The sequence below is a fragment of the Tribolium castaneum genome, chromosome 6 (assembly GCF_031307605.1).
Source record: "Tribolium castaneum strain GA2 chromosome 6, icTriCast1.1, whole genome shotgun sequence".
Taxonomy (NCBI): Eukaryota; Metazoa; Arthropoda; class Insecta; order Coleoptera; family Tenebrionidae; genus Tribolium; species Tribolium castaneum.
Window position 1 is genome coordinate 11,194,650 of NC_087399.1, and position 17,032 is coordinate 11,211,681.

General features: G+C 29.7%; 1 protein-coding gene across 2 annotated transcripts in view; it reads right to left on the reverse strand.

The window, feature by feature from the left end:
• Positions 1-16,342, reverse strand: part of T48 (Transcript 48) — a 48,457-nt gene extending 32,115 nt beyond the window's left edge. Inside the window, exons 1-2 of one of the 2 annotated variants that reach the window (XM_064357371.1) lie at positions 16,086-16,342; positions 12,024-12,573 (exon numbers count right to left, since the gene is read on the reverse strand). In XM_064357371.1, the coding sequence (XP_064213441.1) occupies positions 12,024-12,093 (70 nt within the window). In that variant the 5' untranslated portion in view covers positions 12,094-12,573; positions 16,086-16,342. The remainder of the gene's footprint in view (positions 1-12,023; positions 12,574-16,085) is intronic. The other variant, XM_962116.4, reaches the window with a different exon arrangement.
• Between the last annotated feature and the right edge of the window lie 690 nt (positions 16,343-17,032).

Consider the following 17,032-nt stretch of genomic DNA (forward strand, 5'->3'; position numbering starts at 1 on the left):
TTCTTCTAGCATTTTAGGACAGATTATGCGATAGCATAGACATGAATGATATGAAATTTGGGTTCTGAATTGAGGATAGCATGGATGTTGGAATTTATGGAATTTCGAAGCGAATTATGTCCCAGCATTTTTTGAAGTCGCCTCAACATTTTATTTATTCATTTAAATGTGGGAAAACTATCATTTATGTAATCCTTTTATGGAAGAATAACTATTCTTCTTATATTCTGTTGTGAAATACGATATTTTTAAGCCGCCCCCATGAAAGCTTTGTGTGTTGGATTCTAAAAAAAAGGAAATGGAAGACTTTAGACTTCCTGCGTTCAAAACTAGAATTAAATGGAAATGAAGAGAGGAAGTTTTTGGGTAGTATTACAATTAATTAATTAATTAATTAATAATGACAATAAGCGCGGTTTAGAGAAAAACGAGCGACGCATTCTCGGGTCCGTTTTTTGAAAAAATAATTTTGGTCAAAACCGCATCCCGCTTTCATCTTTTGTTTTTGACTTATAAACAAAAATTGGCATTTTAGCAAATTCTTAGAAAAATCATATCTTCCTTATTATAAAAAATACACATTTGAAACAAGACATTTTAAAGGCACTTTTTACAGAGAATTAATACTGTTATCAGCGATTTTTTTAACCTTTCGTTTAGCTGTAATAACATAAAGTTGTATTTTTTTAAATAGGAATCATAGGCGGCTGTGATATTTTTAAAAAGCTTATTTTTTTCTGATTTGGTATGTCTATTTGTGTAATACATTATTTTTAAATAGTAAAAAAAAACAACATTTTGCTTTTTTATAGTAGGCCATGAAAGCATTTTGGATTTTGAATTGAAACTAGAAAAAATATATTATCAAACAAGTATTTATAACTTAGTGATTTTTTAAACACTAATTAATTCAAAAAGAGCATAATAAATTTTTATTAGATAAAAATTTTGCGATTAATAAAAATTATTTGTTTTTAGATTTAAAATGGCAAGCTTACATTGTCATTCTATTTTCTAATTAAACATGAAATGTTGTAAAAAGAAAATTCTTATTAATTGTATGATTGCTTGTCAATGAAATTTTATTTTACAAAAAAATGACAATCCAAACGCCAAAATCAAATCCCATCTGTGGTAATAAAATACATAACATTATCAACGTCATTGCACTTCACTAAACCATAAAAAAGTGGCAAATGGTAGTGAGATATAGTTGTCTTTGTTTTAAATGTGTATCTTTGATAATAAGAAAGATATGAAATTTTTATTATTTCGCTAAAATGTCAACTTTTGTTTATAAGTCGAAAACAAAAAACGATAGCAGGATCAGAGATCCCCTATTCGGACATCTAAAATGCAGCACCCTGTATACACAAAGCATAATAAAGCATAAAATAAAATAAAATTATGAAGTATGAAAATAAAACTCTATAATAATAAAAAACATAAAATAAAAATTAGTAGTCCTGCTATTTAGTAATTCATTTAGTAACAGTTAATTAAATCTAAATTTGGAAACTAAAAAAGATTTGGTTTTTTGTAAAGTTATTTTAGTTGAAACACAAATGAGTGTTTATTTTGTTGAAAGTCGAAATACAAAACTTAATTTGAAACACTACATGTTCATGGATGATTCGCGAATGTAATTCAACAATTATTTAAAAATACACCACATTAAAATCAATATTTTTTTGAATAATTTAGAAGAATGCTTCTGGTTGAAAAATGAGATAAACCGAACAAAACAAGCCCAAAAATGTAAAATTAAAATCTCAAACTTGTACTATTCTTTTGCAGACTATAATAAAATTTTTCAAAATTTGCGAGCTTCCATAAAAAAACAAGTCTACGATTTCAAGCCTTAATTCAACAAAATACTGCTTTTAGAGTTCATTTTTTATCTATGGATTTTCCAGAGATAGATCAGAGCAAGATAAACACGAAAAATCGTTTTTTAGCGTGATTTTATAATGGACTCACGCTTTTAAATGCTATTTTTATAAATTCAAATAAAACACCTTACACTTACTACACTTTACTTTTAACAAAACTTGAAAATGCCAATGTTTTGTTATTAAATAATTCACAAGTACCTATCAGCTGTTTCAAAACTATAAAAACGCCAACGTCGCATGTTACCGAATTATTTTCTTAATTTTGATGTCATTTTTCGTTTTTGAAAAAAATTAAAATGTTGTAAGTAGTTTTCGTTTTTATTTTTCTAAGCGAAAACCAAAACAACTAGACGTTTTTTAACTACGACATTCCTGAGGCACTTTTTTAAAAAAATCTAAATCTGTCATCGCCGTTTCCAAGGCGTTCTTGATGTCAGAGTTACAACGCTCAAATTTTGTTTTTCTTATGGACGCCATATTTGGCATTTGTATTTTTGAAAAGTCTTTTTGTTCCTGATTACAATGATGTATCACATGATATAATCAAATCTTACATGCTGATTAAAATTAAGAAAAAAGCGGTCTTGCAAAGAGTGCTTTGGAAAAAACGTCAAAAATGTTGTTAACAGACTAAATTTTGACAGTTCTGTTAAATATGTGACCAGAGTTTTCATAACTTTGTATTATTTTGCTTTGCGAAGAATAAAATTCTAGCTTCTCATGTCGTTTAGTTTTTAAATAAGTAAGCTTGGCGAAAATGTGAAGCTTCCAGATTCAAATTCAAATAAACCTTTAAACTCTAGTTTGTTTAAAAACAAAACCGTTGGCGTTTTTTCCAAAGCACTCTTCACAAAAATGTTTTTTCTCCATTTTACGATACATTGTTGTAATCAGAAATAAAAACACTTTTTAGAAATACAAAAAGCAAATATGGTTTCCATAAAAAACCAAAGTTGAGTGTTGTGACTCTCGCCTTGGAAATAGATTCCTTGTAAAAAAGTGCCTGAAGAACGTCCTAGTTAAAAACGTCTGATTCTTTTGGTTTTCGCTCGAAAAAATAAAAATTACAAACTTTAAACACCAAATTTTCTTTCACATAATTGTTCAGCATAAAAATGCGCAACTTTGCTCCAATTTAACCGAACTTGTATCTCTTATAATAACTGAGATCCCCATGGTGGAACCCGAAAAACGGACAGCCTGTATTCGTTAGAAAAAAATCTCACAGACAACTATGTAATAAGTTTCCCATTACCTATTAATTTTATAAAACCAATTCACTTATCAAGTGCGATAATATCTTAATTACTCCACCTATTTTCTTTTCACTCGCTTTCTCAACAGCTGCTTAACACAATTTAAAAAAAACATCTGATATTATATTTTTATTTTATTTGTTACCTGGAGACTAGCTAATCAACTAAAAATTCCTTTTCAGTAAAATTAAATATAAAAGCTAAACAACGCATGCAAATCTTTTGCAAACCTGGCACAAAATCATGCATGAAACAAACGTATGAGGAGATATTGCTCAACACATTTATGAGTAACAATAAAACAAGAATGAAAAGTGAATTTATGACGTCAGTTCGTGATACATTGTCGATATTTTGTTTTCACTCTCTTTTAAAACCATTGTTCCTAATCAGTCCGCCTATAACAACTTGTACAAAATTTGAATTCTTTTCACGACAATTGTGAAAGAGACACACACGCACGTGCTGGAACATTTCTCTCACAGTTAAATTTCTTGTAATCTAAACCAGGATGTGCAACGACCTCGCTAATGACATAATTGTGAGGTGTACGGACCAGCAATTTATTTTCCAAAAAAGTGTACCGTTTTTGAACATGCAAGTTGCAATCGGAATGTGAAAGACAGTTTCGAAGGGTACTGGACTTGATATATGATAATAAAACGACGAGGCGTTTTGCCTTTTCTGTGTTTATTGCAATTACACACCTATTCATTCAATGGCTTTACTTTCCATTCAATTTTCAATGCTAGATCAGAATTACTGCGAATTATTTGCGCATTTTCTGGCTGTTTTGTTGAACGAAATTCTGTTGCTAATCAGAATTTGTCACGAACTATTTTGCACTTGACAATGCAAGGTTGGTGGAACTGACCTGACCTAAATGACACAACTCATTCAATCTGATCGGAAAAATTGCAAACTGCTGTGCAAAACACTTTATTACGTCACATTATACTAACCAGGCGACATGCTGTAAAAATGCTCAATTTCTTAAAACTCGAAAGAAACTTGAAATTGTAATCTGCGACCCAAGATGCAATAATTAATGTAGACACACGATATTTCTCTTAATGACTGCAAGAGTAGCAAGTTACAGGTAAACAACTCCAGTTTGAATTTAATTTGCAAAAGAGGAAGAAATACGACTGATGATAAATTTTATTCCATATTTATAATACCATGTGAAAAATGTTAATTAAGTCCCAATTAATTTGAAGTCATGGGAAATGACAAAATTAATCGCATAACAAGGATTCTTGAAATTGACACTGAATATTAAGAGCAGCAATTTCCTGATGAAGCTAACTCAATTAACGAAACGTTTTAAATGAATTGCTTCAATTTGTTGCAAGAATGCGATTGTATGCAAACCCGGAAAGGATTTTTCAAAACGGGTGAAACTATTTTAAGTTGAGATGGAAGTAGACGATAACAAAATAAATAATAAAAAATAAACGAGGCTAACAATAAACTTGTTTCAATACGTTCTACGTGCATTATTATGGAAAATTAAGTTGTTCCAAAACACCTAAAGGCTTGTGTTTTAGTTACTTTTTGTTTTGAAAGAACGATAAAGCGATGGATTTGAATATATAGGTACTTTTGTAGAACAGCCGTCAGCAAAATCTGTTTCTACAGTATTTTATTTTTAATTTATAAACTATAATTTCCTGGTTTAAAGAGTACAAAAAGGCATTACACATAAAAATAAAGATATGGGAATAAACAGTGTGAACGTTTTCATCGCTTCCAGCTATATGTACAGAGTGACGCAAGGGTGCATACAAGCTCTGTAACTTTTTTTCCTATGCAAGTTATCAATTTGTTTTTTTTAATGATAGGTCTGATAATAAGAAACATTTTAAAAATATTTGTACAGGGTGACCCAGCGGTGTGTAATCCGTCTATAACTTTTTTGCTATTTAAAACATTACCATTCTGTTCTTATTATCCGATAGATCGACTTAAAGTCCACAAACTAAAAATATTCTTATTATGCATAGTGTATTGTATACAGGATGGTGAACCAAAAGTTATATTTTTTAAATGGAACACTCTATATATTTTTGCATAATTAGATTTTACAAAAAAAATAATGAAACTTTATATAAACCATTATGGCTCTATCTATTTTCGTTTCGGAATTATTCAACTTTTCGTTATAAAAAAGACCAATTTTTGAAAAATCACTGCAAAGTCGATATGAATATTTTCCGATAAATTTGCAACAGAAAAATTCAAAATACCTTGTAGTTTTAGTAAATCGACAACTTTTAGTTTAAGCACGCAGATAATATACTGGTTGTGTCAAAACGCAAAAAGTTGAATAACTCATTTTTTCCAAATGGAACACCCTGTATTTTATTAAATGTGTCGATATCATTTTTGATAAGCTTTCTAACGGTATAGGGCTTGCATAGCAAATTTAAAATATTTTTCAAAATTTTTCAAAAAAATATATTTTATTACAAGACAATTTGTTAGCCTAGAATTTGATAGTCAAATGGTAATTAATTTTTCGACATGTACTAATGTGACTAATTACACAAGTAATCTAATTATTACCTGTTACATAAATGAATTTCACTCATCAAGAATTATTAATAAAATAAATAAAAAAATTATTATTTATTTTTTTGAACACTTTAAGAAATATTGTAAATTTGCTATAAAAACCGTAAATCATAGAAAGCTTATGAAAAATGCTGTCGATACGTGTAAAGAAATACATGGTGTTCCATTTAAAAAAATAAGTTATTCAACTTTTTGCGTTTTGGCACACCCTGTACATTATCCTGAATTTTTCTGTTGCAAATTTGCCAAAAAAATATTCATAGGCGACTTTGCAACGATTTTTCAAAAATTGTTTTTTTTTATAACGAAAAGTTGAATAATTCCGAAACGAAAAGAGATAGACACATAATAGTTTATATGAAGTTACATTATTTTTTGCATATAATCTGATCATGCAAAAATATATAAAGTGTTCCATTTAAAAAATATAACTTTGGTTCACCACCCTGTATACAATAAAAACATTTTGAGTTTGTGGACTTTAAGTCGCTCTATCGGATAATGAAAACAGAATCGCAATATTTTAAATAATTAAAAAGTTATACAGCGTGCTCAAAAACTGGCGCACCAACTCAATGGTGTGTGGTAGAGAAGTGGTTACATATAATGGTAAAAATAGTAAAAAAATTCTTTGTATTAAAATTATTGATAAATAACTAATTTTAAGTAATTGATATGTGGCAACGTTGTCTAATAGTCATGATCGCAATAGAATTTGAGCAACAATAAAAATAAAATATTTTTGAAACGGTTTCCTAGGAAATAATTCCCAGTGTTGGCACATCTACACATTGTGATTTTTTGGATAAATTTTAATTTTTTTATATTAAAAAAACTGCTAAAATTTGATAGTAAATTTTAAAATAATTGTTAATCGTTTTGTTACGGAACGATTACCTGGTATGAAAAATAAAAATATAAAAAAATAATGAAAACTAAAGAAGTTAACACAATAAGTTTGTAGCTCCAGATTTTTTAAAATATAACTTTAGGAATTTTTTCAACATTTTTCCCGTAATCTGCACTTGCTTCTCAATAACGTACCACTGAGTTGGTGCGCCAGTTTTTGAGCACCCTGTAGACCGATTACGCACCCCTGGGTCACCCTGTATGTAATTTGTATTTGTATACAGACTGTTCCAAAATAAAATACACAACACAATATCAATTTGTTTTTTTTAACGATAGGTCTGATAATATGACACATTTTAAAAATATTTTTATATAATTTGTATTTTTTTACAGACTGCTCCAAAATAAAATACACAACAAAGTTCTATTTTTTTAAATTAAAATCCCCAAATTTTTGTTACATTTTTTAAATCGCGACAAATTATCGATATAACGCAGCCGAGTTTTTTTGGCATACTGTATGTCATAGTTTTTGACTATGTTAATTTATGTGTCAAAATAACAGCGTGCATAGACCCAGAAAAAAACTTAACTTCAGAACCATTCAAGATGCTTCACCAACTTTTTTCCAGTCGGTTCCACATCTACTCTTTCTCATTATCAGATATTGTGATGGAGAGTGATAGTAACATCCGTAGATATAAATTTTCAATTTCAATTTCTAAAAAAAGTGAAAAAAGTGAAATTTTGGTAGTGGCACAGGTCAGATCATAAACTCATTGTAGTTACATTATTGTATTTACAAAAAAATACAACATGTAGTAAAAATTGGTTGGGGTTTGCTTTAGTCAACGTGGACTTGAAGACCAAGTGTCTTTTATATATTTCTACCAATAACTGAACAGTTTAGGCCTAGATTCAGAAATTTGTATTCCTGTCTCTTTTTTTCGAGAGACACTCCAGAAGTAAACGTTCCACACACTTGAAATCGAAGTTTTAGCAAAACCAGCATCTAGCCTTAAGCTTTAGCGCTTCTTTTGCAATAAAGACAAACTCGAAGTCGATATTCCATCGCCCACTACGATTTTCTGAAAATGATAAATTACAAATGGCAATAATTCGATTTTTTTAAATGCAACATACTCTCTTTTCTTGCATCATTGTATGTTGTATGGCATTTTTATGAAAAAAAATCAAATAGGCCGTTGTAAAATTAAATTCATCCATACCATTCTAATAACAGCTGTGAAAGTTGAAATTTAAAAAAATTGATTGGTTTATTTTTAATTAATTATTATATGTATCTTTATCAGATTTAATACTCAATGATGCTTTTGACCACTCAGACTGTTGCCAACCCTAACAGTCGCTCTTAATTGATCTACTGGGTCATTAATAGTAGTTATTGCAAGCTCAGTCATTCAATATTCATATGAAATAGTATTGAAAAATTGTAGTCTTCTGTTCAGAACTAGACAAAAATAAATAGAGCGTGCGTGAGTTGTAATAAGTTAAAGCCAATCATGCATAATCATGAATGATTAGAGGTGAGGCTTAACATGCGTTCCTAAACAAACATAAAAATTAGACACCCCTGAGATTGTTCCTCCGCTGAGCGTTTACACTACCGTGAAAAAAAAACAACAGTTAAAAATTCAACCGACACCTTTCTACCATATTATTATTAAACAAGCACAACCTGCGTGACTGATAAATGTATTAAATGTAATCGTTCGTGATCTCAAGTAGTAATTAGAACTTTAAAGTTTCAGTTTGCGAATAAACGTGAGTTCAAAGTTATGAACAACAATCATTTACGCGCCAGCGTCTGTTATTCAATCAGTACGTGAAAAGACGTGACCCGTGAAATGCACGTCATGTGCCATTAGATGGAATGTAGTGTCATCTTCTCAAACAAATGTATAGGTGGTCCAAAACTATGATGTTTAAATTGGTTTCTTAAAGGAAAATAATGCAAAATACAAAAATTACTTTAATTTTTGCTTTCTGTTGTTAACAATCAATCTTTTAAGTCATCGAACAACAACTAAAAAATTCTTGCTTCAGAAAATCAAAATCTGATAAATATTAAAATATCCATAAAGACACTTATTTTTGTGAGTACCTACAGTGTGCTATACAATTGTAAAATTGATTTAGTTTAATCAGTTCCCTCTAGTGTGTCGCTTTAAGTGAATTTCAAAATATTAACTACAAAAGGACGAAAAGTAAAAAAAGTGCAAAAACAATTAATATTAATGAGTAATTTAATGGCAGTTTTAGTTTTGTCTTCTTTTTTTTTCAAAAAAAATATATATAAAGTTTGTAATATCTATTATCTGTATACACCCTGTATAAGGAAAATTTTCAATTATTAGATATTTTATAACATAAATAAATTAACGAATTGGTAACGAAATAACAATACTATTTAAAATAAATATAGAAAAGAAAAAGTGTGATCCAAACAAAAACCTAAAAACCCAACAAAATTATGAAGAAAATACAAATTAAATCCTTTCTCTAAGCTTTTTTTGAGAAATTATCGAATATGATAAAACCAGACCGAAAAGAAATTAAAAGTGTAAAGTTTTTGGTTCTTTATCGTTTCTTTATTATCTTATTACTTCTGTGTAAATTGAACACAGGCATTTGTCATTTTAAAAAGCAAGTTATTTATTGTATTTTTCGATTGCAACAGTTAGAATAAAGTTAACGTGATCTTAAGCTACATAAGTTCAAGCGTTTTCGAAATATTTTTTAAGAAAAAAAAATGGATCTGCAACCTCCCCTGCACAAATTGATAACTTTATCATCTCCACGTGTTATACAGGGTGACTCCTCTGCGTAATCGGTCTATAACTTTTTTGTTACTTGAAATATTATCATGCCGTTTTCATTAACCGATAGATCGATTTAAGGTCCACAAACTAAAAATATTTTTATTCTTCGACACTCAAAATTTTCGGTTTTTCTCCTGTGTAAGACAGTTTTGACAACTGTTTCTCATTACGAAACGCCAGATTATTTTTAACAGATTTAAAGCAATTTAAAGCCCTGTTGAGTCTAATTCAAAAAATAAAATGTTGTATTCAACTCGTTTTCGTGTAAATCGGCTCATTTATTTTACCTCGATAACAATAAACCTCTCGTTATCACTTGCCGTTTAAAACTCTACTCGTAAATAAAGCGCCCGATTTACACCCAAACTCGTCGAATAAATAACTATTATTACGCACAGGGCGACTTCGCAGTGATTTTTCAAAAATTTATCATTTTTATAACGAAAAGTTGAATAATTCCGAAACGAAAAAAAATGGACCCATAATAGTTTATATAAAGTTACATCACTTTTTACGTAGGATCTAATTATGGAAAAATATAAAGGCTGTTTCATTTGAAAAATATAACTTTGGTTCACCACCCTGTATACAACACCCTGTGTATAATAAAAATATTTATAGTTTGTGGACTTTATCAAATATCAAATAATGAAAGCCGCATCGCATTATTTCAAATAGCAAAAAAGTTACAGACCGATTACACACCCCTGGGTCACCCTGTATAATATTTTGAAATCGTATTTGAGCCTTTGAATTTAAAAAAAAACTTTAATTTTTCCTCTGCCGTTTTCCAATTTCAAAAAAAAAGTTAATAAATCCCAAATTTAAAGAGTTATGTTTGGATAAATTAAGCAAAAAAAGTTACGACTAATGAATTTCTCAGTCTCAACAAAAAGTTAAAATAACTTCACAATTATTATGAAACGTAGAGCCTACAGACTGAACCAAAAAAAAAATAGAAGTAACGCACAAAATTCATATCTTTGTTATGTCATTTTTTCAAAAAAAAAATCTCGAATAAGTGGATTTTATACTTTTAATGTTACATTTTGACGTCATAGTAACATTTATGTCATTCTTTTTAGAGTTTTAATATTATTCTTAATGTTTTTTTTGACAATTAACATTTTTGTTAACTGTTTTAGATAGTAAATTAAAGTAAATTATTATATTAAATTATAGTAAATTAAATGCCTATTTTTCTGGTAACAAAAAACATTAAATAAAAAAATTTAATTAAATATAACAAACTAATTAAACATTAAAAGTATATCTTTTTTGTATAATTAGCATGAAAACACATCTTATGGCGCCAAAACTCATAAAATAGACAAAAAATTATCTCCCCTTATAAATAAAGCAAAAACGAAAAAATAAAGCTCTTTGTGTAATACTCCCAATAACTTTTTTATTTAATTTTATTATTTCTTTTCATAAAAAAATTTTTTAGCCTAAGTTTTTGAATTCTTTTATACTTACCAGAATGATAAAAATGTAACTATCTAAAGCACTAGTGTCATTTGTCATTAAAGAAAATAACGTTAAAACACAATAAAAAACATAGTTTTCCATTTAAAATAACAAGACAGAAGTCTGTATTAGTAAAATATTATATTTGTTTACAATTATAAGAATAACTACCTAAACGTTTACGAAAACCTAGTGATGGTGCAATCATTAATTATTTTTACTGGATAGAAAATCATAATCATAAATTATATATAAATTCAATAAATACAAAATAAAAAGTGTCATCCACAGTAAAAAGAAAGGAAACATGAAAATAATTAGATACCGTTATGTTTTTTAGACAAAAAATATCTGAATGCATAAATGTAAGTAAATTAAAAAAAAAATTGTTTTTTTATTCTGTAAAGATTACATAAAAAATAGAAACGTATTCCCTCCACAAATTTGACTTGTTTTCGTGAAAATTCAAATCAAAACAAGATAAATCATAAGAAAATAAAATTCCACAAACTGATATAAATAAAAACTTGAGATTCCATTGAAATTATCACCAATTAAATAAAAATTTAATAAATTAAGAGTAAAATTAGTTATCACGTCCAAACACGTGTCCAATTATCATAAACAATAGAAGTGTTCTGACAGGTTTCATGCGAAGCCCATTGTCTCAAATGATTAGAAAAAACACGTCTTCAACATCAACTCCAGCATAGATAATAAGTCCTTACTGTCACCCATGTCACAATCTTTCACCCACCCACACAACAGCCATGACATCACTTTACATGGGTTAAAAAGGGCCCGACCTTAATTACCACCCAACAACTTTTTGCACACAATGACAAAATCACGTAAGTTCTGCGAAAGACAGGTAGATGGTAGTTCCTGGAAGCGGGCCCAGATCTAACAATTGGTGCAGTACCACCAACCCAAGCACGCTGCTATTTGCCCAAGAATCCGGTCAATTCCCACGTATACCCCAGTGCCACCAGGTGGTTCTAATAACGGTACGAACGGGTTTTGTTTTCGGTGTCTAAGTGACTGAATAACCCAGATCGCGGTACCGTGGCACCACTTCCAGAACCATTTAAATGATGCACGTGGCGTGTGATGGTGCCAAAATCACTCACCTGTTTCGTTGCTAATCCCTGAAGATTCCACCAGTTGAAAAAGCACAAAAATCAAAAGCACAACAAACATGTTTTAGCAGTACCATTCTAAGTCACTCTCGCACTACCACGGAACCATTCCGAGCACAGCACCAACACAACTTGCATCACCCACTGCTCAACAGCTACTAATTCACTTCACTTCGGAGGACACGCTACAACTCCGGGTACCTCCGATCACGTGAACACAACAAAAGAACCTGTTGCTTGTAGGCCTCCTGGGGCCTTTTGCTAGATTTGTACTATAATTGCTCGGATTAGCCACGTAATTGTGTTTTTTTCAAGTTATTGGCATTGACCTAGGACCCCGATTTTCAAGACAATTAAGATTAATTTTCAAAATTGACAAAATAGTGTAAGACGTGTTTTGGTTTTATTGCATTGTTGGAGCATGAGAGAATTTTTTCGGCAGACTGGATGTTGTTATAAGATGCGGGCCTCAGTGTTATAAGATGGACTTCGTTATCATATTGCCACCAGTTATTGATTTTTAAAGAATTTCTGAAACGGTCTAGAAAAAATAACTGTTTGGGTAATTCTTATACCATGTGATCAGTTGAATTTATAACTAGAGCAGTTTGTAATACATTTTTAAGTTGTATGAAAACACCGATTATCTTAATTAATCAAGCTTAAGACACAAATAATAAAATTTCGAACGGTAATATTTAATTAAAAAACTAGTTTATCAATCGCAAAGAAAAAATACCGCCTACTCTAATTATAAAATCAAATGATCACATGGTATAAACTCTGACCATATTTTTGATAATGACGTGATCTTACAATTCTATTCAAACTATCAGTGAACCAGCAAATATCATCACAATTAGTCAAAAAATTATACAGGGTGTCCATTTTTCAAGCTCCACCATGGGATCTCAGTTATTATAAGAGATACGAGTTCGTTTAAATTAGGGCAAAGTTGCGCATTTTTATGCTGAACAATTATCTGAAAGAAAATTTGATGTGTCATTTTTAATTTTTTAATTGTAAAAAACGAAAATTTGTAATATTCAATTTTTTTTTCAAGCGAAAACTAAAAGAACTAGACGTTTTTACCTAGGACGTTCTCCAGGCACTTTTTTACAATAATTCTAAGTCTGTCACCGTGTTTTCCAAGACGTTCTTGATGTCAGAGTTACAACACCTAACTTTGGTTTTTCTTATGGAAGCCATATTCGCTTTTTGTGTTTTTGAAAAGTATTTTTATTCCTGATTAAAACGATGTATCACATTATATGATCGAATTTACATGCTGGTCAAAATGGATAAAAAAGCATTTTTACAAAGAGTGCTTTGGAAAAAACGTCAACAATTTTGTTTTAAACAAACTAAATTTTGGAGGCTTAATAAAATTTGGATCTGGAATGTTCACATCAGTACCAGGCTTACTTATTTTTAAGAAGTAAACGACATGATAAACTAGAAGTTTATTCTTCTCAAAACAAAACAAAACAAAGTTAAAAAAATTCTGCTCGCATATTTAATAAAACTGTCAAAATTTTGTTTGTTAAACGTGATTTTGGACGTTTTTTCCAACGCACTCTTTGCAAAAACGCTTTTTTCTTAAATTTAATTAGCATATAAAATTCGATCTTATTATATGATACATCACTGTTATCAGAAACAAAAAGACTTGTCAAAAATGAAAAAGTCAAATATGACGTCCATAAGAAAAACTAAAGTTGAGTGTTGTAACTCTGACATCATGAACGCCATAGAAAAGGCAATGACACATTATGATTTCTTATAAAAAAGTGCCTGAAGAATGTCTAACTTAAAAACGTCTAGTTCTTTTGGTTTACGTTTAAAATAAATAAAAAAAATAAAAAAATATTTTTTTCCCAATAATTCAAACACTAAAAATGACACATCAAATTTTCGTTCAAATAACTGTTCAGCATAAAAATGCGCAACTTTGCCCTAATTTAACCGACCTCGTATCTCTTATAATAACTGAGATCCCCATCGTAGAGCTCGAAAAACGGACACCATGTAGATCTATGTTATTTATTATTTCAATTTTACAGAAATTATTATTACTTCTGAAACACTAAATGCAGACATTTCTACCGATCACCGAATCATACATTGCACCATAAAGTTAAAAATCGCTTTAAAATTTCTAAATTGTTACTTTTACTGAACATTGCCTGTAGAGGGTTCTTCAGGGGTGTATAGTCGGTCTATAAATTTTTTGCTTTTTTAAATATTGCATGCCGTTTTTATTAGAACGATAGTTTTTCTTAAAGTCCACAAACTAGAATTATTTATACTTATTTATTATACATAGGCTCATGCATACGGGGTAGTTATATTTTTTATGGAACATCTCATATATTTTTGTATGAATTCTACGTAAAAATTTAGTGAAACTTTGTATAAACTGTTATAGGTCTATCTCATCCCGTTTCAGAATTATTCAACCTTTCGTTATAAAATAAAGACAAACTTTTGAAAAATCACTGCGAAGTCACCTATAAATATTTTTCGATAAATTTACAAAAAAAAAAATTAGAATAACTTGTCCTAATTTTAGCAAATAGTTGACTTTTAGTTAACACACACAGATCATGTACAAGTGTTTTTTCAAATGGAGCACCATGTATTTCGAATTTTTTTTTAATTTAATAAATTACAAGAAAATTTGTTAGCTTAGAATCTGATAAATCAAATGGTAATTTATTTGTTGATAAATATTATGTCTTGATAATATAACTAATTACATTAGTAATCGAATTACTACCTGATACATAAAAATTGTGTTATTGAATAAACAGCCCGATATCTGCGTGCTTTAACTGAAAGTCGATTATTTGCTAAAATTACAAATATTTCAAGATTTTTTTTGCACATTTGTCGGAAAATATTCATAGGCGAAAAAGTTGGTCTTTTTATAATAAAAAGTTGAATAATTGCGAAACGAAAAGAGATAGACCTCTAAAAGTGTTATAATTTTTTTACGTAGAATACCAATTCCTAATTCAGAGCTTTACGTTGTAAAGGATTACTTCACTAGTCCACATATAAAAGCAAAATAAAGATTCGGAGCGTCTCCACAAACACTTCAGATGCACTTTGAATTGCGTTTTCTTCAAATGCCGGTTAAAAATTTCACTGTTTATTGTTATTTATGGTAGATGACTGTGTACAATAATAATGTAAAACAAAGATTAGCTTTGTTTTGGAGTAGAAAATCTTAAATTTAATTTAAATTTTACCTTATTTTTTTACTTCAAAATAAAGCTATTCTTTTGAGCAACTGCTTTACATTGTTATTCTCCAGAATCATCTACGACACCATACAAGACAATAAAAACTGATTCTTTTAGTCTGCATTTGAAGAAAACGCAATTCCAAAAGTCATCCTCAAACCAGTCTACATTTGTGTGGAAGCCCCGAATCTTTTTTTCTATATTGGATTACTGAAGTGATCCTCTACAATGCTGTGTACTCGGAATTCGACAATTTTGAGACACCCTGTATTACTTTGGTTCACTATCCTTTATACAACATCCTGTGTTATTTAATGTCAAGGTATTGGAATCCCTTTGAAGTCATTTCGGATATTTTTTAAAGTAATTTATCATTCGTTATTATCCGATGATTAAAAATTTCACAAAAATTATTTTTTAACATGGATAATCTTGCAAAATTGGCATAGAACCAGTCCCACGTCCAAAATAATCCATTAAATGGAAAAAGTAAACTCAGTTTAAAAAATATCTAACTTTTGCAGGCTGATCTGCAGGCTGATCAATTCTTTTTTTTTCTGAGCAAGTTAATTTTCTAATACTTTTTTAAAAAATTTTTCTTAGCAACCGTATTAATTCTTGTTCTTTGGTTTCCCATGTCGGATTTAATTTATTATTGAATTTGCTAGTTTGTTTAATGGTTTTAACACCAACAAGACCTGCATTGGTGTTTCTTTCAACAGAGATGTCGAGTCATGTTTTAATGTTATAACTTTGACAGCTACCGAAGAGATGGTCCGATTTATTTAAGACAATGTGCACATACCCCTTTTAAGTCCGAATGTGCGGTTAGAAAATTCTTCTCGAAATGGGGGGGTGCAGGTCACAAAAATAGGTACCAACGAACTACCAACACTTTACAAAGAAACACCAGCTCGGTTTGCAAAAACACAATATTTACGTGCACCACGTTGCAGCTTTAAGTTACTTAAGACAGTTTCTACTCAAATGTAGTCTTTTTTTTAGAAGATTTTAGAACTAATTTCGAAATGACAGTTGTCAAATTTAAGAAACGCGTGCGCATGCGCAGTATTAATTTGAGTCATTTTGAGCATGCACTTCCACTTGTTCATTTTTTTGCGCAAAATAAAAAACTTTCAACACAATAGGTACTCTTATTTATTTCGTGACAGTGTCTCATATTTTGGCCCGTTTTATCTACAAGATACAAGATCCTCCAACACCTCCATTCATTAGGGTAGGTACGTCAAAAAAAAAGAAAAGAAAAGAATATGCGACAAAGACAGACTCTAAATGTTGTAAATTTTGTAAGCATTTTGATTGGTCCGTGTGAGGTCGGCCATTAAAATTTTGAAGAAAACCAATCACTTTCGTTTTTTTGATTCATTCAAGAATTATATTTTTGTATTTGATTTTGAATTCATTCATAATTTAATATGAATGATTAGCTTATTAGCTTATTAGATTCAAAACAGTCAACCAAATAAATAATTTATTCATGAATTAAAATCTAACACTCAAGAGCTATGTCTCCTGAAAAAAGGCTCAAACAATTTTTTGTCGTAAGAATTTTTAACTCAGTTTGATGTCCGTTATAATCTTCCAAATCTTCCAAAAGATGGTCTGAGACTTTTGAATAGGCCTGTTTTAACTACTCAGTTAATGTGTGTTAATGTTGTTAAGATATTAAATTTTGAAAACTGCCCCACCTTTTGTTTTAAGCAGGATTCGCCCCTGAATTACAGTAGAAAA